Raw genomic sequence first — 26362 nt, 5'->3', positions numbered from 1 at the left:
CGAACGGAGACACACACACACACCCACACACACACACACACGCACACAAACACATATGCACAAACACACAAACACACCCACACACACACAAACACACACACACACACACAAACACACACACACAAACACACACCCACACACACACACTCACACACACACCTACGCACACGTACACACACAAACACGCACACACACACACACAAACGCACACACACACACACAAACATACATGCAGGCACATACACACGCACACACACACACACGCACACATACACACCATGCACACGCGCACACACACGCAAAGACACACGCACATACACATACGCACACACACACACACAACACACACAACACACACACACACTTACACACACACACACGCACACACACACACACTGTAACACACGCATACACACACACACGCACTCACACACACAAACATACACACACACAAACACCCACATACCCACACGAACACACACACACGCAAACACACACGCGCACACACACGCACACACACGCCCACACACACACGCACACGCACTAACACACAGGCACGCACACAAAATCTACAAGCACACGCCCTAACGCACACCAACGCACCCACACACGCACACACACAACTACGCACACTTACACACACACGCACACACCTCACACACACACACACACACACAAACACACCCACACACACACACGCACACAAACATACATGCACGCACCTACACACGCACATAAACACGCACACACACAGGTTCACACACACGCTCACTCACACACACGCACACACTCACACACATCCACACACACACACACACACACGAACACATACACACACACGAACACACACACACACTAACACACACACACACACAAACACACTCACACCCACACACTCGCACCCACACACGAACACACACACACACACATATAAACACACACACACAAACAAACACACACACATACACACACACACCCACACGTACACACACACGCACACGTACAAATTCACACTCTACCTCTCGATTCCTACCCATAAGTCGCCTCTTACGACAGGAAGGCCCTTTTTGCCTTCGCCGTATTCTTATAGCCGCGGGTCGCCCGGAGACACACACACAAACACAAACGAACACACACGCACACACACACACGCACAGACACTAACACACCCACGCACACACACACGCACACACACGCACTCCACACACATACACCCACACACACACGCACACACACACACACAACACACACACACACACACAAACACACACACACAAACACACACCCACACACACACACTCACACACACACCTACGCACACGTACACACACAAACACGCACACACACACACACAAACGCACACACACACACACACACAAACATACATGCAGGCACATACACACGCACACACACACACGCACACATACACACCATGCACACGCGCACACACACGCAAAGACACACGCACATACACATACGCACACACACACACACACAACACACACAACACACACACACTTACACACACACACACGCACACACACACACACTGTAACACACGCATACACACACACACGCACTCACACACACAAACATACACACACACAAACACCCACATACCCACACGAACACACACACACGCAAACACACACGCGCACACACACGCACACACACGCCCACACACACACGCACACGCACTAACACACAGGCACGCACACAAAATCTACAAGCACACGCCCTAACGCACACCAACGCACCCACACACGCACACACACAACTACGCACACTTACACACACACGCACACACCTCACACACACACACACACACACAAACACACCCACACACACACACGCACACAAACATACATGCACGCACCTACACACGCACATAAACACGCACACACACAGGTTCACACACACGCTCACTCACACACACGCACACACTCACACACATCCACACACACACACACACACACGAACACATACACACACACGAACACACACACACACTAACACACACACACACACAAACACACTCACACCCACACACTCGCACCCACACACGAACACACACACACACACATATAAACACACACACACAAACAAACACACACACATACACACACACACCCACACGTACACACACACGCACACGTACAAATTCACACTCTACCTCTCGATTCCTACCCATAAGTCGCCTCTTACGACAGGAAGGCCCTTTTTGCCTTCGCCGTATTCTTATAGCCGCGGGTCGCCCGGAGACACACACACAAACACAAACGAACACACACGCACACACACACACGCACAGACACTAACACACCCACGCACACACACACGCACACACACGCACTCCACACACATACACCCACACACACACGCACACACACACACACAACACACACGTACTAACACACAACCACGCACAGACACACGCACTAACACACACCCACGCAAACACAACACCCTAGCACACACATAACACACAGTCACGGACACACACACGCACACACACACACACCTACACACCACACACAAACACATACTAACACACAAACACACATGCACACACACAAAACACAAACACACACACATACACACACACCCACACGTACACACACACGCACACACACACACACTATAACACACGCACTCACACACACGCACTTACACACACCTCAAACACACACACACACACAACCACACACACAAAGGCCGACATATCGGCAGCAACTTGGTTTTTTAGCGAAGACATTCTATCGTCGAGGGCAGACATCTCGGAAGTTACTTTAGAGATGTTAGCAGAAACTTTACTTTCCAGAGAAGAAATCTCGTTAGAAACTTTGTTTTCTAATGAGGCGATGTCGCCGGAAACTTTTCGAAAAGTCTCTGGATCTAGTCCTTCTTCTAGCAAAGCGTTCTTTAGTCGTTGGACTAACTCAGCCTTTTTTCCGGTGGAAGCTAATTCTCTGTCTTCAAGATGTCTTCTTAAATTAGTCACTGTCAGCTCATAAATCGTAGCCATTTTCACAATTTATTTTATATTCACTTGTATTATTATTATAAGTCTAATTTATGTTCGATCCAACTTCTGGCACCATTTGTTGTGAATTTATTAATTGTTAAGTCTTTAATTTATAATGTCTTGTTCTTATCTTAATTCATTAAAAAGCACAATAACTGATATTTATTTATTTATCACTAGATATACAATAATTTATTAGTAGGCGAGCGTAACAACAATATCGCGAGCGCGAATCTTCTTTATTAACTGTCCCTCCATAACCAAAATTCCTCTATAAATATAAAGTCCTGTTATTCGAGAATGAAAACAGTTGTTTCTCGAAACACATCGAACATAGACCGCTGTTTTGCTGAAAGGCCTCCTAGACAGAGCGGCGAATTGTTCTCAGAACCGGTATGGTTAAATCGGCTTGTCTCCAGAAGGTTCGAATTGTTGTTTTTATTAAAAGGGGGACCCATCGTGTGTCAGGTAGGCATTACCTAAAAAATACGTGAATGAATGAAAATATTAGTAATAAATATATTTACGGTTTTGGGTCAGAATTTATCGTAACAATATATATCCCGTGTGCAAAAAATGACCAGCAGGATATTGATTATTAAACAATAATTTTAAATGAACTTTTTTTCTGGCTGGCTGAATTGGACATTAAATAGCCGCAAAAAATTATTTTAATTTGTACAATTAAGTATTGTTACGATAACTATCCTGGCCTAAAAATAACTGTAAAATATATGGGATATTATATTTGGGAATTGGGGCAGAAAAGTTTGTCCATACTGTTATAGTTGCTTACATCGAAGAGGATGTTATATTAGGAATGGACGTAATGAATATGCATGGATTCCAATTGGATTTTAAAAATAAGGTAATCAAAGTTGGCAACGAGGAGGTATTTCTCCATCCACATAATGACAACACTGTGCAAGCAGCCATTACAGAAGATACGATCTGTGACATCCATAATCCATCAGGCGACAACATCTGATAATTCCAACGACAAATTCGACCAAATGGTTGCAGTTGCAGGACAGTCTCTAAACCAGATGGAGAAAAGGAAATTAAAGGAATTTCTTCGGCAGTATCGTGATATTTTCGTACCGAAAGGAGGAAAGACGGGAAGAACTACCGTTGTTAAGCATAAAATTGATACTGGTAGTGCTAAGCCAATTCGTCAAACAGCTCGACGATTACCACAGGCGAAAAGAGAGGAAGCTGAAACGATGGTTCAGGAAATGAAGAAAGACGGGGTGATAGAACCTTCTACGAGCCCATGGGTCTCTCCGGTGGTCCTGGTTAAGAAGAAAGACGGAACGACGAGGTTCTGTGTGGATTACCGTTTGCTGAACAACGTTACCAAGAAGGATAGTTATCCTCTGCCTCGGATCGATGACACATTGGACACATTGGCTGGAAGTAAATTGTTTTCTACTTTGGATTTGAAGTCTGGATACTGGCAGGTAGAAATGGACCCAGTAGATAAAGAAAAGACAGCCTTCACCACAGGATCTGGATTGTGGCAATTCAACGTTATGCCATTTGGACTCTGTAATGCTCCTGCGACATTTGAGAGGCTTATGGAAAATGTGTTGAGAGGGTTATCTTGGAAAACATGCCTGGTTTATTTAGATGACATAATCGTCTTGGGGGAGACATTCGAAGATCATTTGAGGAATTTAGAAAACGTTTTTAATCGACTTAAAGCTGCCCAATTGATGCTAAACCCCAAGAAGTGCCAGCTATTTCAAGGTAAAGTCAATTATCTGGGTCATATAGTCAGTAAAGAAGGAGTGGCCGTGGATAAGGGAAAAATCGATTCTATTAAGGAATGGCCAAAACCAACTGACAAACATCAAGTGAGAAGTTTTCTTGGACTATGTACTTACTACCGGAGGTTTATTAAGAAGTTTGCAGATATCGCTAAGCCATTAACGCGACTTACAGAGGAAGCAAGAGAATACCGCTGGGATATAGACTGCCAAAATGCCTTTGAAACGTTGAAAAAGCATTTAATAACAGCACCAATTTTAGGGTATCCACTGCCAGAAGGAGAGTTCATCTTAGATACGGATGCAAGTAATGTGGGAATTGGAGGAGTGCTGTCTCAGATTCAAGGAGGACAGGAACGAGTCCTCGGATATTTTAGTAAAGTTCTTTCAAAACCTGAGCGGAATTATTGCGTCACGAGAAGAGAACTTCTGGCAGTAGTGAAATCAGTAGAGCACTTCTATCAATACCTCTATGGAAGGAAGTTTTTAATCCGAACCGACCATGCCGCCCTTAAGTGGTTGATGCAGTTTAAGAATCCAGAGGGTCAGATAGCCAGGTGGATCGAACGACTCCAAGAATACGATTTTAAGATTGAGCACCGAGCCGGAGTTAGCCACAGAAACGCTGATTATCTTTCCAGAAGGCCATGCCCAGCAGAGTGTTCCCACTGCAACAAAACGGAATCCAAGGAAGCAGCAGTGCTAAGAATGACGATTCTCAACGACGACTGGACGCCTACTAAGATAAGGGAAGAACAAGAGAGAGATCCAGTTATACAGAAAATCCGAAAATGGAAAGAGGAAAACCGTCGACCACCTTGGCAGGAAATATCAAACCTATGCTCAGTAGTTAAGACGTATTGGGCCCAGTGGGACTCATTTATCATCGAAGATGGCTTGCTCAAACGAGTCCTGGAAAATGATGACGGTTCAGAGAAGAGAAGACAGTTGGTGATCCCAAAGAGCAGAATAGCCGAAGTACTTCGTCAGTTACACGACAGTCCATCGGGAGGGCATTTTGGTGTAAGGAAAACCCTTCAGCGAATTCCGGAACGGTTTTATTGGATGAACAGTTCCGACGATGTAAAAGACTGGTGTAAGAAATGTACTATTTGTGCCACGAGTAACGGGCCTTACCGAAAAAGGAGAGCTCCTATGAGACAATATAATGTTGGAAGCCCGTTTGAAAGAATAGCTTTGGACATCGCTGGGCCATTTCCAGAAAGTGAAAACGGAGGCAAGTACATGCTGGTAGTAATGGATTACTTCACTAAGTGGGTCGAGATTTACGCACTTCCAGACCAGAAGGCCGCCACCGTTGCAGATAAGTTGATCCAAGAATATATCAGCCGATTTGGAGTGCCTTTGGAGATCCATAGTGACCAAGGCAGGAACTTCGAAAGCGATCTATTCCAAGGAATATGTGATAGACTAGGCATGAAGAAAACAAGAACTACCGCGTATCATCCGCAATCGGATGGTATGGTAGAACGAATGAATAGGACAGTTGGCAAGTATTTGACAAAGATGGTGTCCGATCATCAGCGAGACTGGGACCAATACCTTCCGTTCTTCACAATGGCCTACAGATCTGCTGTTAACGAATCAACAGGCCAGACACCAGCCAAAGTCCTATTCGGACGCGAAATGCGACTACCTTGTGATCTAGAGTTTGGGTGTCGACCTGGAGAAGATGTAGCGGGTGAAGATTATGTGATCGAATTACGAAAAAGAATGGACGATGTACATGAGTTGGTCCGTTCCCACCTTCAGATCGCTAGCGACCGAATGAAGAAACGGTACGATACACAAGCCGAAAAGGGTTGCTTTAAGAAGAACGACAAAGTCTGGCTGTATAATCCCAAGAAGCGAAAAGGTTGTTCTCCCAAATTGCAGCAGTTTTGGGAAGGTCCATACCTCGTCATGGAGAAAATCAACGATGTCATCTATCGAATAAGCAAGATTCCGAGGGGAAAGCCGATGATAGTACACCATAACCGGCTGGCGTCTTTCGAAGGTGACCACGACGTAGATGAAGAAGTGGAAGTAAACCAAGTCCAAGATGTGTCTGACCTCACGTTTGAGGAATTCATGGGTGCCTATGGAGGTACCGGTAAAGCGAGACATGGTGTTACCACTGAAGAAAAGCAAGATCTACTCGCGCTCCCCGATGACTACTCGCTGGCCCTTACCATCCCGGCCAGTATCAAAGACGCACCAGGGTTGGCATCCGTCTTTCGAAGGAAGTTTGGTCGAGTTGCAGAACTTCAATGCCAAGTGCCAGCTCCCGGTAAAACCTTGAAGCTCCAAGATGCATCACGTTACCTTTTCTACCTGGTGACAAAAGACACTGCCCGTGACCAACCTACCTACCGAGATGTATGGGAAGCCTTACTTCAATTGAGAGAGCACGTACTAGAGTCCGACGTGCAAAAGTTAGCCATACTAAAGTTGGAGTGCCGCCAATTAGATTGGAGGGTTATCCGAAATATGGTGGAGGAGATCTTCAAAGACACCGAAGTCCAGGTGTTAGTCTGTTGCAATCCGCATAGTTACTGGTGCGGAGAGAAAACCGTCCCTTGTCATTTTTATACAACTGGAAGTTGTAAAAGAGGGTCCAGTTGCCGATACCAGCATACAGTTCCGGTTCCAGTCCCGACAAGGTTCCAGGAGGAACCATCTTTTAAGAGGGGGGCAATGTTACGATAACTATCCTGGCCTAAAAATAACTGTAAAATATATGATGACTAATGCTAATATGTTTTAGATTTTACGAGAGACTTCGATTTACCTGAATGACCTTCCGGAATAAGGGCGAACCGATGCAAGGGAAATCCAGTTTGCCTTTACCGTTTCGCCATCGAAGGTTTTAGACTTTTCGAGATAACGGCACTGGTATATAATAACGGAACTCTAATTGAAGGGACAGTTAATAAAGAAGATTCGCGCTCGCGATATTGTTGTTACGCTCGCCTACTAATAAATTATTGTATATTTAGTGATAAATAAATAAATATCAGTTATTGTGCTTTTTAATGAATTAAGATAAGAACAAGACATTATAAATTAAAGACTTAACAATTAATAAATTCACAACAGTATAAAAAATAAATTACAAACTACATTATCGATAAACATTGATTACTAAACAATAATTTTAAATAAACTCCTTTTTTAGTGGGCTGGATTGTCACAAGGCATGTTAATTGTATAAAGTAGTTATTCCCGCCAAATATGAAAAAATAATTATTCTCATACTCAGACGGAAATGCAAAAACTATCTACCCGTTCCCAGTGTATAGAGAGCTGCTTATGTGGCTTAATAAGTTTGTTTTTAGACAAACATTGCCGGCAAATGAAATGCAATATCCAGTCATATGTTGAGTGACATTTGGCGTAACCACGGCTTGTTATTACGGAGCATAAAAAATTTATGGTGAATTTATGCAGATATAGCAAGCACGGGACAGGGGCGTCCTAAGATATATTTTGATTTAATAAACCTTTTAAGCAATCAATTTATGTATTTTTACAAATTTTTACAAAGTATGGAAGAACAACAACTCCAAGCTGAAAAAACAGAAGACAACCTAAATGTTACCACAAATTATGATAATATTGAGAAAACCGCTAAAACTATAGATGAAGAGTATGAGAGACTACTACAAACATTTGTAACTGAAAATACTCGTTATTTGGAAGAAAACCAGACTCAACGACAATTGCTACTTAAGAAAATTAGTGATTACGAGAAAAAACGCGACATTGCGCAAAAAAGTTTGGACAGAGTAAATAAAAACATGTAATCAAATTTTGACATCGATCTTAACCTGTAAACCGATGGAGAAATAGTGTGGCTATTAGTTTCATTAAAATTAGTACGTACAAGTTCTGTCAAGTGTAAAAGTGAAAGTAAAATTTTCAGTACCTGAATGTTCGAAATCAAGTGCAAAAATTATTTCACATTTTAAAAAGTCCCCAAGTGGAAAAAAATGTACCGAAGTGAAGTTAACCAGTGACAATCGGGAAAATTTAACGGGATTAACCTAAATTCCAGTGTAGAACTTACCGAAGGAGATTTTAGTTGTCACCGACCCATGGACTATAAGCAATTTGAGCAGCAAGTTATGGTTTCATCCACCCCAATAATCGACCCAAAATACGATACTGTATCATCAGAAGAAGAAAAACAAATAGGTAATGTGTCAAATCTTATTCAAAGTGACGATTTTATTGAAAGCATGGAAGAACAACAACTCCAAGCTGAAAAAACAGAAGACGACCTAAATATTACCACAAATTATGATAATACTGAGAAAACCGCTAAAACTATAGATGAAGAGTATGAGAGACTAATTCAAACATTTGTAACTGAAAATACTCGTTATTTAGAAGAAAACCAGAGTTAAAGTGCAACTTAAGAAGATTAGTGATTACAAGAAAAACGCGATAAAGTGCAAAAAAGTTTGGGCAGAGTAAATAAAAACATTGGCATATGTAATCAAATTCCGACATCGATCTTAACTTGTAAAACTATGGAGGAATAGTGTGGATTGCAGTGATAAGAACAATATACAGTTTTATTTTTATATTTGATTGTAAATTGTTTGTTTAACTATGTAAATTAATAACATTCTGCTTATTGGTTTATTTAGTTAAAGAAACATATTCTAAAATGAAAATTTTACTTTTATTTTGAAATATAGACAGAACTTGTATGAACTAATTTTAATAAAATAACATTTTAAATATATTTTTTTGTTTTTTTTTTTCAACAGACTTCCAACTAAAGCAAGGCAAATAAAGCAAACATTTTTGTTAACTTTATTTTGTATTTTATAGGAAACAATTTTGCAAATAATGACCTAATAAAACTCTAATGATATCTAAAGTACTTACCTTAGAATTACATATATATATATTCCAATAGATAATCTATCACAGAAAACACAAATCAAATTATTTATATAGGTACACTAAACAATCACTAAACTTTGCCAGACGCGAAAATTATGTCTTTTAACCGACATTCAAACAAAGACTGCATTTAAAAATAGATTTGATGAACGATGCTGTGTTGGTTGGTAAAGACACATGAAATTAAAAATAGAATCTTAACACCATAAACGGGCTAAAAATATTTAGCTAAATTAATAATTGATTTAAAAATTATTTCTCATTGTATTGATGAAAATTAAGAGAAGATATTTTGAAATAGTATTGTACAAGTACAGGTCTAGTTAAAACTTGAAAAAAAAATTTTAAGTAATAATTTTTACCGGGGGTAGTTAACCCCATCCATAAAACTTGCATCAAAACAATACAATGTTGCATATCAATCAATAGGGAAAAAAATAACAAATTCGAAAATGTGTAACGTTTTTGTTTAAAATTTAATACAAGGGGGTTAATTTGTTTTTTTATTTGCACCTAAATAAATTATTTTACACTTTATTTATGAAAACTAAGAGAAGATATTTTGAAATCGTATTGTACAAGTACAGGTCTAGTTAAAACTTGAAAAAAAAAATTTAAGTAATAATTTTTACCGGGGGTAGTTAACCCCATCCATAAAACTTGTATCAAAACAATACAATGTTGCATATCAATCAATAGGGAAAAAAATAAAAAATTCGAAAATGTATAACTTATTTGTTTAAAATTCAATACAAGGGGGTTATTATTTTTTTTATTAATTAAAAGGGAATGAAATTAAAACCTTTTTATTGTTGTAGATTTATATTATTACAAACAATACAATATTTGGATAAACAGTAAATATACAAGTTTTTATTGCAGCACATACAAATATGTGCACTCAAATCACTGACCTTTCCACTTGAATGTTCTGTAATATGAGTAGTGGGGACATATGATGGCACTCCGCTTACAGTCTCGAAAAAACAAGAAGGACAAAGACTTGTGTTGTCAATCACATAATAATATTTTGTTATACATACTGGGAAACCGCTTTCATATGACAGAAATTGCACGTTGTTCACATTGTCCATTTTGAATATTTTGTTCTCTACCTCCGCGGAATCCGTATCTAAAACTTCACTGTCTTCCATGTCTGATAAATTCTCAGTAGATACCGAAAAAACAAAACTTCCATCAGTGGAGACATTGTCACTATCTTCAGCTTCATATGGCGCTATGGGATCCAAAAGATTTACGTCTGCTTCAATCATTTCTTGGTTTTCATTTTCTAGCACCATTTTGATATTATCACAAAGATTATAAATGCATCAGTTTATATATTTTCAAGTAGTATAAAGAGGGGGGTTAGTGCCATCTGCTCTTTACATCTAAAAATAGCTCAAGGGTCAATTAACTGGATATCCGTTAGTCTAGACAGTATCCTGTCTAAAAATAACTCAAGGTTAATGAACAATATCTAAAAATAGCTGAAGGTCAGCGACCTGAGCATCTGGTGTGTCTAGACAATATTTGGTCTAAAAATAACTCAAGGTTAAAGACCTGGACATCTGGTAGTAAACATCCGGTTTGATATATACGTTATAAAATGAGGAGGAGGTCAATGAGCTGTTAGTCCAGATAACATTTAGTAATAGGGTGGGGGGAATATATGATATATTGTGTGCAAAATGAGGAGGAACATCTGGCAGTGTGGTAATAGTGGACAGAGTAGGGAGGGTAGAAAAACGTGTATAAGAACCCGAGACTTGCACACATGGAGCATAATTTCAAAATGAGTGCTACATTTCGAAACGTATTTTGGGTGAACGCCGGTTTTACCTGAACCCATCGAACTCAAAATTTGTTTCTGTTTGTCTAGCACATGAATTAAATTTTGAACCGGTAGTTGTTATCAGTGGTAACAAACAAGATCGGGTTTTATTTAGTGAACCTGAATGGTTGAACTTTTTATCACATAAATGTGCAATTGACAGTTTTATGGCAGGGAATCCCCAACAATTGATTCACGATGGTAAAATACAACTAGAGTTCATGCAACTACCCCACATGTCAGTTGTGAAAGTTACCAATGGCGAGTCACAGATAATTTTGGGTGCAAACTCCATTGCATCGCTGTGGATAACACTTCCAATAATTAACTACCATTTGGAAACTTTGAAAAAGGAAAACTTTATCAGTCCTTTAAAATACTAAAGACGGGAATTGATTCAAATAATGCAATTGAAACTGGGCTGAAAATAATGGAACCAATAAAGAATATAAATAGAGCAACTTATGGTATGGCGCTAGAGTTAATTCATAGATATCCAGAGCTACTTAATGATCAAATTTAATGAAAATGTTTGTATTCACTACATTGAAGCAACTTGTTCGTGCCGAGCGAGGTACTGGGAGTTTGTGGCTGCTGACAGAGTTAGATTTCAACGTAGGATAAAAGAACTTGCTAAAATTATTAATCCTGTATTAGACGTAAGCCATAGAAATAAATACATGTAAAAAATTGAATATATTAATTTACCACACTTTCCCCTTCCACTACAGAAATAAATTATTTAAGTTATATGTAGCAAAATATCTTTTAAAAACTAATAGTCACTATGTGTCTAGAAGATAAGTCAGACAAACTGAATAATTTTTATGGAAGGTTATCCACATTTAAAAACTGGAGGGGATTGGTTCCTTCGGTTGAGTTAGCAGTATATGGATTTTATTATCTACAAAAAGAAGATATTGTAAGGTGCTTTTGGTGTCATGTAGAAATTTATAATTGGTTATTTACTGATGATGTTTATAAAGAACACATCAAATTCAGTCCAAACTGTAGTTTTGCACAAACAATTTACTCCAAATTTTCCAAGTGCCAGAAAAATTATAAATCAACACCAGACATGAAAATCGAAAACAAATTTCCTAAGTATCAGATTAGTAAAGACATAAAAACCAAAAAGAGTCAACTAACAGGAAATACAAATTTATATCTAAATGTGCTTCTCAGTTTGATGCATTTTGTCTTTTTGTTATTGAGTATTTACATAAGTAAAAAAGAATGTAAAATATAAACCAATATTTAGATGTAAACAAAACTGTGTGCATGTTTAATTATTTAGCCTATTATATAAAAAAAATAAAACATTTTTTTTGTAAAAAACAGTTTTTATTTTAATACTATAATACATTATTTTTATTAATCCATGAATTATGTGTAAAATCCATCCCTAACCACTTCACAAACACCCTATTGCCCTTTTTTTTCAATACCTTCTCCACCAAGTAGACATCAGGGTACTGGGTTTTCCTTAATTCTTCGCTGTAAAACGCTCCTTGAATTTCTTCTTTGCGTGAATCTTCTAATAAGTAAGTCACTGGATTTGTCTGCTTGACTTTTCTTATTTTAAAAATCTCATTTGTCCAGTTGGGCAAATAACCCTTAGTAAACAAATTTCTATATCTCGAAATTCGGACGTGATCACCAACATTTAATTTATGTTTCCTGGGGTCAATGATTTTAAGGTAATTATATGTAGTTATATTCTTGGCATTCTTTTCATTAACTTTGCTAGGAATGGCACCTGTAGTCGAATGTTTGGTATTATTGTATTTTTTACTATATCAGAAAGATTATTCACCCATTTGTAAGTCCCCTGCAAGCTGAACTGCCTCCACAACATCGATTTTATTGTTCTGATTACTCTCTCAGCAATGGAGGCTTTTAAATTCGAGAATGTGCTGTAGTGGTTAATACCATGTGACTTCATAAGTTCATGAAACTGAGAATTGTAAAACTCTTTACCCAAATCTGTTTGAAGGTTTTTTGGTGGCTTCTTCATTTGATTTAAAATTTTTTTCATGGCTCTAGTAATTTCAGTCCCTGTTTTTCTTTTAACAGGTTCGACCCACACAAATTTACTAAACGCATTAATTACAATGAGAATATATTGGTATCCATTATTAACTTTGGCATAAGGAATCATTATAGCTAAATCTGCTTGAATCAGATCGTTTAATCCTTTGATGATTACATGTCTCCGTCTAAAATTTTTTTTTGCCGGTTTATGCAGTTCATGTACGACTTGTAATTTAATGTTTGACATCTTTTTCTAAAGGACAACGAAGGGTCATATATACCACAAAATTCGAATCTTTATCTAATTTAAAAGAAATTATATCACCTTGAAAAATCTTTACTCCTGGTAGCTGCTCATATTTATACTCTGTATTTACTGATTTCGAGGTTATCATTACTTCTCCACTTGAAACATTAATTTGCACATTATCAATAGTACCACTTAGTGTAAATTGATATGAAAATAAACCACTATCCAATATATAATATTCTTTGTTCAGATTTGTTGCTTTTGTTCCTTTGAAAGTTAATACACATTTACTATGAAAAGAAGAAGGATCACACACAAAATATAATGGATGGGAAGATGAATCAGGAGTTTGACAATTGTTTAAAAAATGACTTCCAAATCTATTTATAGGCATTACTGTATTATACCACCTTCTCGAAGTTCTTCAATTATAGATATAATTTCATTCACGTGTCCGTCGTTACCCGCAGCTTTTGAAGCTACAAGCAGTCGCAATCTATCTATGAGCTCATTAAAATCATCGAAGTATTTATACTCTAATTGCTTGGCACTATATTTTTTGAAAAGCGCACCACCCTTTGTTTTTAAATTTTTAGCTAAGTTTCGGGTAACAGGGCCTTTTGCTAAATTTCCGGGGAGTGAACTTAAACGACTTCTAAATGGTTGGGGTCTTGTTTCCAAAGCTGGTTTAATAATAAAATTATATTTATCCTTTATTTTTGATGGAATACTTTTTATAGGCAATTCTGGGTTGTGGTTTCTATAAATTGCATTTGTTCTACGTAAAATATCAATATATTTATTAACATCTGTTTTTTTAAACGATTGGGGGTTTACTTTAAATAGTAACTCATAAAGACCTGGCGTTCCCTTGTATCTTATATTATTAATAATTAAATCAGCCCCATCAAAATCAATTAAGGAATTTCCAATAGAAAATTTTTCAGTTTCCAAGTCATTATAAACTCCTAAGTCATGATCGAAATCACCTTTTGTGTCTTCGATGTTAGCTTTAATATATTTCTTTGGCAATGGTGAAGCATAATTCTCATAAAATTGATTCATTATATCTGGATTAGTGATCATCTGATTAAATTCTCTAAGCGTATCCTCAAAATATCGATTAATATTCTCATCCGTGGTATTCGTTTGTTCTTCTAACTCAAAAGTTTCTTCTGGTTGTGGTGTGAATACTTCTTCCGTTGGAATAATAGATTCATCTCCAAAATTAGTAGGTGTTTTTGACCCCTCAGGGAGTATACTTGTATTTGGGGAAGAAAAGGCTAAACGATAATTAGATTTTCGCATTTTATACCTTTTTGGTGAGCCTAATTTCAATGGCTTTTGAAACGAATACTCTGGTTCTTGTTTAATAGATGGAGCGGTTTCTAGTTTATGCAAAAGTTCATTAAGTGGTTGAGTAATTGGTTTATAATTTTTTCTAAAGCAGACTGAGACTGAGCTATGTCATGTTTTAAACTACGATACTTTTTCTTTAAAGCTTGTCGTGATAAAAGCAGTTTTCGCGTAACTTTGGGATCCATTGTGTATTCTAAACCCCGTTTTTACAGCCTTATATACTTATCGAACCCACAGCGATATCGACCCATTGATTTGGAAGAGTCTTTATCAATGACTATAAATCCATATCTGTCTTTCCAGCAAAATGAGCATAAATCTTTAAACTGTGGGAAAGTCATATCAATGTTTACGTGGTCATCAAAGATATGTTTTAAATTTGTAAAGTCCTGTTGAAAAACTACGAGTAAATTAGAATTATCTCTAATTAATTGTTTTGAAATTGCACTATATGTTTGACATAAATAAAAGCAATCTAAGTGTTTGTGTCTTCCGTAACAATAATAATTCTGTATAATTTTTTGATCACGGGATGGAATATCATCAAAAATAACTACCGAATTCTCTTTAATATCATCTGGAGGTGGTACATTGGATGAGTCATTATATTCTTCATAGCCAATTTCCTTTATAGGTTCAATTAAGCTTCGTAAGTACGTATACTTTGGTTGATACAACGATTTGGAATATAAATAAATATTTTCAAATCTAAGACCATTTGGATGTTCAATTAAAGACAATAGTACGTTAGTCTTGCCGCAACCACTTGGTCCAACAATTAAAACCCTTTTGACTCCATTAAAAAGATAACTATGTTTTACTTGAAGTTCTTTGGTAATATCATCGTGGTTTGTAATGGGAAGAGAGAGTTTTTGTGGTTCAATTTTCATTGTGAAAAATGAGTTAAAAATTTCGGGTATATATAGCCCCAACACCTATATATATAAGAGGCAGAGTATGAAAATAAAACAAACTACTAAAAGAAAAGGTTGTGGGTTATTAAACTCACTCATTAACAAACTTCCTCTAGAGCTACATCTTCCAGGATATTCATATTGCGGACCAGGAACTCGTTTACAACAAAGATTAAAGCAAGGGGATAAGGGAATCAATAAACTAGACGAAGCTTGTAAACAGCACGATATTAAATACTCTAAGAATACTGATTTATTAACCAGACACGAAGCGGATAAGATTTTAGAAAACAAAGCTTGGGATATTGTAAAATCGAAAGAGACCCCATTTGGAGAAAAATCAGCCGCTTGGTTTGTTACAACAGCTATGAAAGGAAAACGTAAATTGGGAATGGGCCTTAAACCCAAAAAAGGCGGTTCCCTTCGTAAAAAGACAAATAAAAAAAAACGAGTGATTAAAACACCTAAAAAAGGAGGATTTTTACCACTACTTTTACCTTTATTAAGCGCGCTTGGAACTGTTGGGGGGATGGGGGCGGGAATTTACAAGGCTATTGGAGATGCAAAAGCTAATCGAATGAGTCTTGAAGAACAAAAACGCCATAATCTTGCCATGGAACAGAAAGGCAAAGGATTGTATTTAAGACCGTATAAAGGGTATGGATTATATTTAAAACAAAAGAGGTTAGTCTTTGTATGTGGGTATATTTTATTTTATAAAAACCCTTAAAAGTTCAACATTACAAGTTGCCATCCGTAGTCCGTTTGAAGAGGTTTACTCTCCGGACACTGGAACTCACTTAAGCATGGGTGTATGTTACCTGAAGTAAAATCTAATTAAAATATTAAACATCATATAATATAATTAACAACATGTACAATCTTTGGTAACACATTACATTTTAAAGGGTTTTTACCCAAATATTTTGGTGGCTCAGGCATGGTAACCTGTATTTTAACCTGATGATGGAACAGTTGTTCCGAAAACGTTCGTGCTTGTAATGTTGCCCTTTTAAGGGTTTTTATAAAATAAAATATACCCACATACAAAGACTAACCTCTTTTGTTATACGTGGTATACAGCCAGCTACAGGAATTATTTTCCTTGTGGATTTTATATTTAAAACCTTACTCAAAAAACTAAACCTTCCTCATCACGCTTTAACAAATACAGATATAATAAAGTATGGTAAAACATTACCATATTTTAGAGGTGTATTCATGAGAGATACGTTACCTAAAAATATTCATAAAAACGAATGTGGTGTTATAAATTTAGATTCAAGGAGTGGTGAGGGAACACACTGGGTAGCTTATGTAAAATCTAAATCTCAAGTAACTTACTTTGATTCATATGGAGATTTACCCCCACCACAAAATGTAATAAAATATTTTTTAAGTAAAGGTAATGTACAGATATATTACAACTACGACAAAATCCAAAACGATTCATACAAGTGCGGTCATTACTCACTAGATTTTCTATTCAACTACTATAAATAGCTACCAATGTAATATGTTTACGTAAAATGTCTTTAAACTTTACGCTTACTGGAAGCTCTTCAAATCTGAGCTATAATTTTAATCCTCCGATTTATCTTGAAGATGAATTTGACTATGAAATTGGTCTAACCAGTTTCTATAGTTTTAATACTATTCCAAATGTCGATGAAAGCAATAACGTTTTTCTCTGGAATTTCAAAAATTTTACCCATACCTACAAGCTACCTAAGGGGTCTTATGAATTGGATGATATTACAAAGCTTATTCAAGAAAACATGAAAAAGATTGATAATGATGCGACTTTAGAAATTACTCCACAGGTATCAACTTCCAAAGTTGTTATTAAAAGTAATCGAGAAATTTCATTCCTCCCCAGAAATTCCATTGGGAAATTGTTTGGTTTTAAATCACGACAACTAGTTCCAAACTAAACACATATTTCAGATAAACCGGTGGAAATATGGGGAGCAAACACCCTGTGTGTTGATTGTAACATCGCTTCAGGATGCTATTTAAATGGAAACCCTGTCCACTTGATTCACCAATTTTTTCCAATCGTTCCGATTGGGTATAAAATAGAGGATGCTCCTCAAAATATTTTGTATTATCCAGTTGGTATCAAGACAATCACCAACCTTACAGTAAAAATTATTAACCAAGCAGGTAAACTAATTGACTTTGGAGGAGAAGAAGTTACGGTTAATCTACATCTTAGAAAACGTATATAATGGTTCTAGTTTTTTCTCACATACCAAAAACATATATAAGGAGATTACCTTCTAAAATAATAACATCATCTAATCGTCGCTTCTTACAATCGTTAGGATTTAAAGTACTAGTATAATGGAAATTCTTCATGTTACTGGTCAACCTTTTATTGACAACACCATTGAAGAATATCAGTTTCACACATATCAACCATACATTCCTGGAAAGTTGGGTTATAACGATGAAATACGTATTCCTATTCAAGATCTAGATGCATTTACATACCCCGGAAATAGTTATCTTTATATCGAAGGACGTTTACTCACGCATGATAATAACATACCAAAAAAATTAAAATTTATTAATAATAGTATAGCTTTCATGTTTCGTGAACTACGCTACGAACTAAATGGGGTAGTAGTTGACTCAGTACGTGATGTAGGATTAGTATCCAGTATTAAAAACTATCTTAGTCTTAACGAAAACCAAAGCTTGCAATTAGAAAACGCTGGTTGGTTTCCAAAAATGAGTAGAATGGAAACCAATAATGAAGTTCCCAAAAACAGTGTGTTGGTGGATTCAAATGGAAACTTTAACGTATGCATACCTTTAAGACTCCTATCAGGATTCTTTGAAGATTTCAGGAAAATTATTATGAACATGAAACAAGAATTAATACTAATTAGATCAAATGATGATATTGATGCTGTAGTCAGCATAGATGAAAGCGAACGACCAAAAATTGATATTAGTAAATTATATTGGGAGGTTCCACATATAACACCGAGTATACGAGAACAGATACGACTTAACAAGATTTCACATACAAATCAAGAATTACCTATCAAATTTCGCTCTTGGCAAATGATTGAATATCCTGCTCTAAACAACTCTACCCGCCATACGTGGTCTGTGCGCACTAGTACGAAAATAGAAACACCTCGTCACATCATTGTTGCTTTCCAAAATAACAGAAAATCGAAATTAACAAAAGATATGAGTAAATTTGATCATTGCACTTTAAAAAATATTAAAGTATTTTTAAATTCTGAAAGATATCCCTATAATGATCTACAATTAGATTTTAAAACAAATAGATTTGCGAAACTTTATGAAATGTTTGGCAATTTCCAAGAAAGTTATTATCATATGGTGCTGAATCAACCAATATTTAATCCTTATGACTTTAAAATGATTGCACCACTGATACATACTGACTGCTCTCGACAAAAAGAAGTAATTCAATCAGGATCTGTGGTGTTACGTATAGAATTTGAGACAGATGAGCCAACAACCTCTGATATCTCCGCTTATTGTCTGATATTGCACGAGAAAGAATTTACATATAATCCCTTAACTAAAATAGTAAAACAATTATAAAAAATATTGATATTATTAGATGGACAGGTTGGCTTTTTAATATATTTTTATAATGAGATAGGTATTAAGATTTAATTACATCTAATGAGAGACTTTTCCGTATGAGGTCAGATGTACATTATGTATGAAGATGGGTGGCCGCTATAGCATTATATGTGAACCTCTCACATGCGCATGACTGAAATTGTTTTATAAATGCAAGTTAGATACCATACAAAGACAGACTTTAACATGTGCTTAATAATAGACGTACAAGGTTTTAACACCGAGAAAAATAAATTTATCGTGAAAGAGTTGGCGACTTATGATGGCGAAAAAATTAGTCATTATTTTTTCAAACCTCCATATTCATTGAGGTTGTTGAATCCAGAGTTTCATAAGCAAGCTGTTTGGTTAATGAATAATCACCATGGTCTTAACTGGAATAACGGATTTACCCCGGTACATCAAGTTCATGATATTATTCGATACTTGACAAGTAATGTCGATATCGTTTATGTCAAAGGAAGAGAAAAGGCTCAATATATAAGAAAGTATAGTTTAGTGCCAGTTATAGAGTTTGATGAACAACCAGCCTTGGAGATAATGGAGCCAAAATGCCCATACCATTTAAATAATAATAGTGTATGTGCTTTATCTAATGTATTTTACTTATACAATAATTTTATTATGCAATAAAAATTTTTTTCTTATATAATGTTTTATTTAAGCAATAAAAATACCTTATTAAAAAATAATACTTTATTAATAATTACTAAATTCAAACAATATAATTGTTATCTAAATTTTCCAATGCAAACCTACATAAACGACAACTGGATTGAGCAGGGGCGAATCCTTCTAGCTCTGTTCTCCATTCGGGGCGATTGAAGTGTATAAAACACGGAATTCTAATCTGTACTTCAAAATCCTGAACCACTTCGACGGGTAATTTATCCCAGGATCGAAGAATTTCATATGGTGACACATATTTTCTAATGTACGGTATGGTAAAGTTTTCCAACTCTGTTTTTGTAAACATGTACAACGGTTTTTGTGGGTGTTGATTCATTACAATTCTTTTCTGACAACATTCCATTATTGTTAAAACGGTTAATGTTTTTAAACACCAAGTCTATCCACTTTTGCTCCTCGACTTTAGAAACAAAAAATAGTCTATTTTTTTCTTCCGGTGAATAAACTCTCCCACTACGCAAGCGCATCACTTATACTAAGTCGTGAAAAGTTTTTAAACATACGAAGTTTATTTTGATATTCACTTTTTAATTGGTTAATACTTTTCTGTAACTCTTTAACATTCCTTGATTTTTCGTAAAATAAAATATCGCGTTTTATTCTTTTTATATCTGTATAAAACTGCTCAACTCGTTCACGTAACCTTCTTGAGTGCATACTGTTTACAATAATGAGCTTTCAGTACTCTTATATTCTCCCTACTCTCATTGACACCGGATGCAGATGTGTTGAGATGCACTCCCCCCACTCCTAACGGTATAGTAACACTAGACTGTTCCGCGTCAGGTCTAGTAAACTTTATTAGCTGAAAGTCCTCCACTCAAACTAATTCGCATACTTATAGTACAATTTGTGTTCAAATACAAGATACGAGAGGAACATGTCATATAAATATTGTGATAATCTGAATGATCAACTTAGTGGTGACGAGTGGAAAACATTTTCGAGACCTCCTTTTTATATTGTACGACAAAAAATTTGTCTTATTTGCCGTAAAATGTCTGGAACTAGACTTATTCCAATAAACTTAATATTTAAAGGGTGGAAATTGGTGTTTGAATTTTGTAAATTTTGTAGTGAGACTAGACCTATGGGATTATCTCATCGAAGAGTAGGTTATCGTGATGGATTAATGGAATCCCCACCACATAAATGGGACTCCCCACTCCCTTTGTTAGATTTACTATAAATAGATGCTCAAAATCTGTATAGAGATTATTAAGATGATATTATTAGACTTTATTGTTTTACAAGCAATTGTAAGAAATCTGCTTTTAATCCAACAACCCATCAATGTCAGGGAAGTTTTTGTATGCTTTGACAGTAATGGCACACTAAATGAAACATGGCCTCAGACATGGTCAAGAATGAAATCATATCCAGGAAACAATTTTTTACCAACTTTACAAGCTGAAATACCATTAAACAGCACTAAATATAAATTGCGTTTTAGACATATGAGTGGTAGAAGCAGTGACTCCAAATGGTTGGAACTTTATAATGAAAGACCTAAGAAGGATACAGTCATATCTCCAATATTTTATTATATAGCTTTATGTTCGACTTTTTCAATAATTACGGTATTAATAGAATTGTTTAAGGTTTTAAATAAAAAAATTTGTTTATATAGATGCGTTTTATTATTACAAATAAATATACAATTATTTTAAACAATTTACAAGTATGAATCATATTGAAAATAATCAACCTGAGAAAATTCTTCAAGGGGGATCTTGTCTAAATCGGCTAATTCCGGGGTATGTAGCAGCTCATTCCCAAACATAATAAGATCATCTATAGTACCATTATGTGATTTAAATAAAAAATGCCCCCACGCAAGAGTTTTTACGTCACCGTTTATTACATAGCGTTTGTCATCCTTCGAAGATAGTGCCACTTTATTTCTAAGTTCCGTATATATGGTATGTAAATTAGACACAAATACATACATTTTTCTAAAGATTACACCACCTTTTTTTACTAATAGTACATAATCACTCATTTGCAACTGTGTTTTGGTTACGTGTTTTGAAATGCCTTTTGCTTTTTGTATTATTTTATTTGCTTCTATGCAGTAAGCTTTAGCACCTGTACCATAAAAACTTTTCATGGGTGTAGATGCGAATTCATCTTTCATTTTTCCTAGTATTGAAGGTGTTTTCGGTATCCCGTGAATATTATCAGTTGGATAGTTGGAGGTGTCGAAATGTTCTATATTTCTTTTCATGTCCTCATAGAAATTAGAGGTATATATTTCCATAATCAGGGAGTCTGTGTCTGTGTATAACAAGTTTGCAGTTTCCCCATACTTCTTTTTTATATATCCATAATAAAAATCATATATCACTGTTTTTGATAAATCTAAAATTGTAAATCCAACATAGAGAGGCTTATCGTAAACTATTTTGGTTTTACCCAAATGAACCGCAACCAAATTTTCATTAAACACAGAACAAGACTTGAATTCTGGTTTCGAGATAAGTGCCCTGGCTCCCAACGAATTTGTTTTTGTTTCCCAGCGAGTACAGAGGCGGATATCCTTTCTTTTTTCAACATTCTCTAAAGTTTTTCCCGAATATCGCATTATTCAGTAATTTAAAGAGATCCCGCTCAAACTCGTTTTTGGCTTTGTTTCTAAGTGATGTATTTAGGTCAATATATTTTTTTAGCCATGGTGATTGCGAGAACTCTAGTATACGATGAATCCTTTTTAGTACCAGACCATACTTAAGACACTGTTTAAGATTGCGATAATGGATAATGTATTTAGTTTTATTGTTGAGATTTGGTATAAGTTTAGGATATTTGCTTCCTGGTGGTACCATGCTTTCGGGGCAGAATGGTATATCATTATGTGCAGAATGTAAATGAGCTGGATATTCCAAATCCACTTCCAACACATACCCTTTATTCGCATCATCCTCCACCGAAAAATAGTTAAAATTTTCAACATCGGTTACCCATTTAAAATTTCCATATGGAAGATATTGACACATGGCCGCACCATATAAATTTGTAGCATCTAGATATATGATGTAAGACTCGGGTTGTTGTGGATCATAATTGGGTAGATATCGATTATTTGCCACGGCTTCTCTTTTGCTACATTGTGCCACTTCTCCTCTTACTCCTTTCTTTAAAAAGTGTACCATGTCGACATCGGTAAGAAGCTCTAGTTCAATTTTGGTGTATCTTAACATAGCGTCCCAACTTAATGCAAAAGCAGTTATGTAGTGACAAGAATCCAAATTGTATTCTTTGTGACATACTTTCCTAAAATTTTGAAACACATCAGCCAATAATAAGACATCTGATATTAGGTACAACATAGCATAGTCACTCATAGATTTACAATCAAATGTGTTCCATACATCAATTGCTCTCGCATAATCTTCATCAGAAATGTGTTTGTTAGTTAGATTATTGTAGAAATTTTCTTTAGGTGGTAGTGTTTTTTCTTTAAGTCTGTCAAATCCATCCATATATGAATAAGGAAAGACACCCTTGTGTCTCACAAGTTCAAAGTGTTTAGTATCTGGGAAATACTTTTTAATTTCTTTACACTGCTCCGAGTCTAAAGTTGTGCTCAGAATATCCAGAGATTTTGCCAAAAATCTAAATGAATCAACAAATCTCAGAGTTATGTATTTATGTGGACCCCTTTTCGACTCCTCTACGAGTATTTTTTTAGAAATTGTGATATATTTTTCTTTGGTCTGTGCAATTACTGACACTTGTTCACCAGTTGTTGAAAGCTCTTTAACAAAAAGATGACAATCATAATTACTCATATTGTGAAAAAACACAGGTATTGTATTTGAGAGTTTGTAATTTATATTACATGAATTATGAGCGGGTCCAAGATATTTTGAAGTTAAATGATGATGATCTCTTACCTTATGATTAAAAGGATTAAATGGCTTCCCACACAAGTAACACTCGGTAGCGCTGTCATGTTCTTTAATTTTTTCTTTTGTTAACGGTGACATTGGTTTAATATGTTTAAGGTGATTGTTATATAGTTCATGTACTAAATCATCCAATTTCTGGATAAACACCTTTGGGGCATCCTTTCCTTCATAATTTATTAGTCTTGAGAGTGAATCGTCATAGCTGCATTTAAGATAAAATGCAAATGAATATGCTTGGTGTTCAGCTGTTTTAACAAAATATGAATTTCCACCAAAAGGTTCGGTGCAGTCTATGGGCTTCAGCAAACTTTCAAAGTCCGCATATATAACAAATGGCACTGGTAACATTTTTTGAAAATTGATAAATTTCAGTATATTTTCTGGTCCTATTTCACCAAGCTTATTAATTTTAGGTTGTGTTGTGGGAAGTTTTGTGTAAATATGTGAACAGTCGCTCTTTTGGTGATTATTTAGGTTTTCTTCGCTAACAAAGAATTGTAGACATCCATCACATAAGTATCCTTTGCGATGGTTTTTTGTTTTTTGACTTCTTACAAGTCTTGGCATGTCTAAAATCAGACAATAATGACTTTGTGTATCATTTGTGATAAGCAAAAGGTTCACATGAGTGGCATGGCGATTACTTGTAAAATACAGTGGCCCAACTATTTCATATTACCGTTTATTAGTTACGAAATTAGATTCTAGCCCATAAATATTTACTGAAATATTATTAAGAGTCTCAAACTTTTTAATGTCTTTTAGTTTCATCGGAAAGTCAATACCTTCAAAATTCAACAAAGTATCGTATGGTGGATACGATTCTGGTTTGGTTGGGTTACCAGAGGCAGGAAAAACAGCTGCAATAACACTCCATGCAAAACACTTATTATCTTTGTTTTCTATATTTAAAATAGCGTGTTTTCTTGCTAAAGGTGTTGGGAGACGAATATACGTTGATGCAGAAATACTACTAAATTTGTTGATGTTAACATCTAAAAACATTATTTCCTGTAATACCCAATTTGAATCTTTCTCTTGAAATTCTGAGGCTTGTGTCATCAGTGCTTCCTTAAAATCAGCAAATGCTTCATCCAGTTCAGTGCTGATAGATATAATTTTATTGCGTGTGTTCATGGACTTGATATCTGATAGATTGGTGTCAGGTTTTAGATAAATAGCAAATATTTCAAAATTTACTTTAATCGTATTGTGCTGATGTAGATATTCACTCAAGATGCTTAAAACTTTGGGTTTAACATCTTCTAAAAATCTATAATAATCCAGTTTCTTATCACTATTAAAACGATAAGATGCAATTCTGTTTTTAAACGCATGTGTCAATTTTGAAACAGTGCCATCTATTACTTCCAAATTAAGAGGTCTTAATCTTTTTTTGGGAATATAATAATCCCCATTATGGTCATTATGACCATTCACATTTCTGTATTTACATGTTTTCATATGTCGCGACAAGTTATCCGAGCGCGAAAACGATTTATTGCACATACTACACGTATTCATGATTCCCGATAAACTACTGAGGAGCCCCCACCAATTTGCCTTAAATATGTTATGTGAATATTAACCCCTCCATGTTATTTTAGACGATGTTAATCGAATGCTATTTTTAGACCGGATATTGTCTAGACACACCAGATGCCCAGGTCGCTGACCTTCAGCTATTTTTAAATATTGGTCATTAACCTTGAGTTATTTTTAGACAGGATACTGTCTAGACACGCAAGATGGCTAGGTCACTGACCTTCAGCTATTTTTAGATATTGGTCATTACCCTTGAGTTATTTTTTAGATCAAATACTGTCTAGACACGCAAGATGGCTAGGTCACTGACCTTCAGCTATTTTTAGATATTGGTCATTACCCTTGAGTTATTTTTAGACCGGATATTGTCTAGACACACCAGATGGTCAGGTCACTGACCTTTAGCTATTTGTAGATATTGGTCATTAACCTTGAGTGATTTTTAGACCGGATATTGTCTAGACACACCAGATGGTCA

General features: G+C 35.9%; 2 protein-coding genes across 2 annotated transcripts; one reads left to right on the top strand and one right to left on the bottom strand.

The window, feature by feature from the left end:
- Nucleotides 1-18448: 18448 nt before the first annotated feature.
- Nucleotides 18449-19693, top strand: LOC140431238 (uncharacterized). Its single transcript, XM_072519173.1, has one exon. It carries the CDS (start codon nt 18449-18451, stop codon nt 19691-19693), a length of 1245 nt encoding a protein of 414 aa, XP_072375274.1.
- A 3284-nt stretch (nt 19694-22977) lies between these two features.
- LOC140431237 (uncharacterized) lies at nt 22978-24906 on the bottom strand. Its single transcript, XM_072519172.1, has one exon. It carries the CDS (start codon nt 24904-24906, stop codon nt 22978-22980), a length of 1929 nt encoding a protein of 642 aa, XP_072375273.1.
- Nucleotides 24907-26362: the final 1456 nt, after the last annotated feature.

This window comes from Diabrotica undecimpunctata, unplaced genomic scaffold (genome assembly GCF_040954645.1).
Source record: "Diabrotica undecimpunctata isolate CICGRU unplaced genomic scaffold, icDiaUnde3 ctg00000598.1, whole genome shotgun sequence".
Classification (NCBI taxonomy): domain Eukaryota; kingdom Metazoa; phylum Arthropoda; class Insecta; order Coleoptera; family Chrysomelidae; genus Diabrotica; species Diabrotica undecimpunctata.
This window is presented reverse-complemented; position numbering and strand designations above follow the sequence as displayed.

Excerpts from the sequence above, each read along its gene's own strand:
- LOC140431238 (XM_072519173.1), top strand. The coding sequence starts at position 18,449 with ATGGAAATTCTTCATGTTACTGGTCAACCTTTTATTGACAACACCATT.
- LOC140431237 (XM_072519172.1), bottom strand. The coding sequence starts at position 24,906 with ATGCCAAGACTTGTAAGAAGTCAAAAAACAAAAAACCATCGCAAAGGA.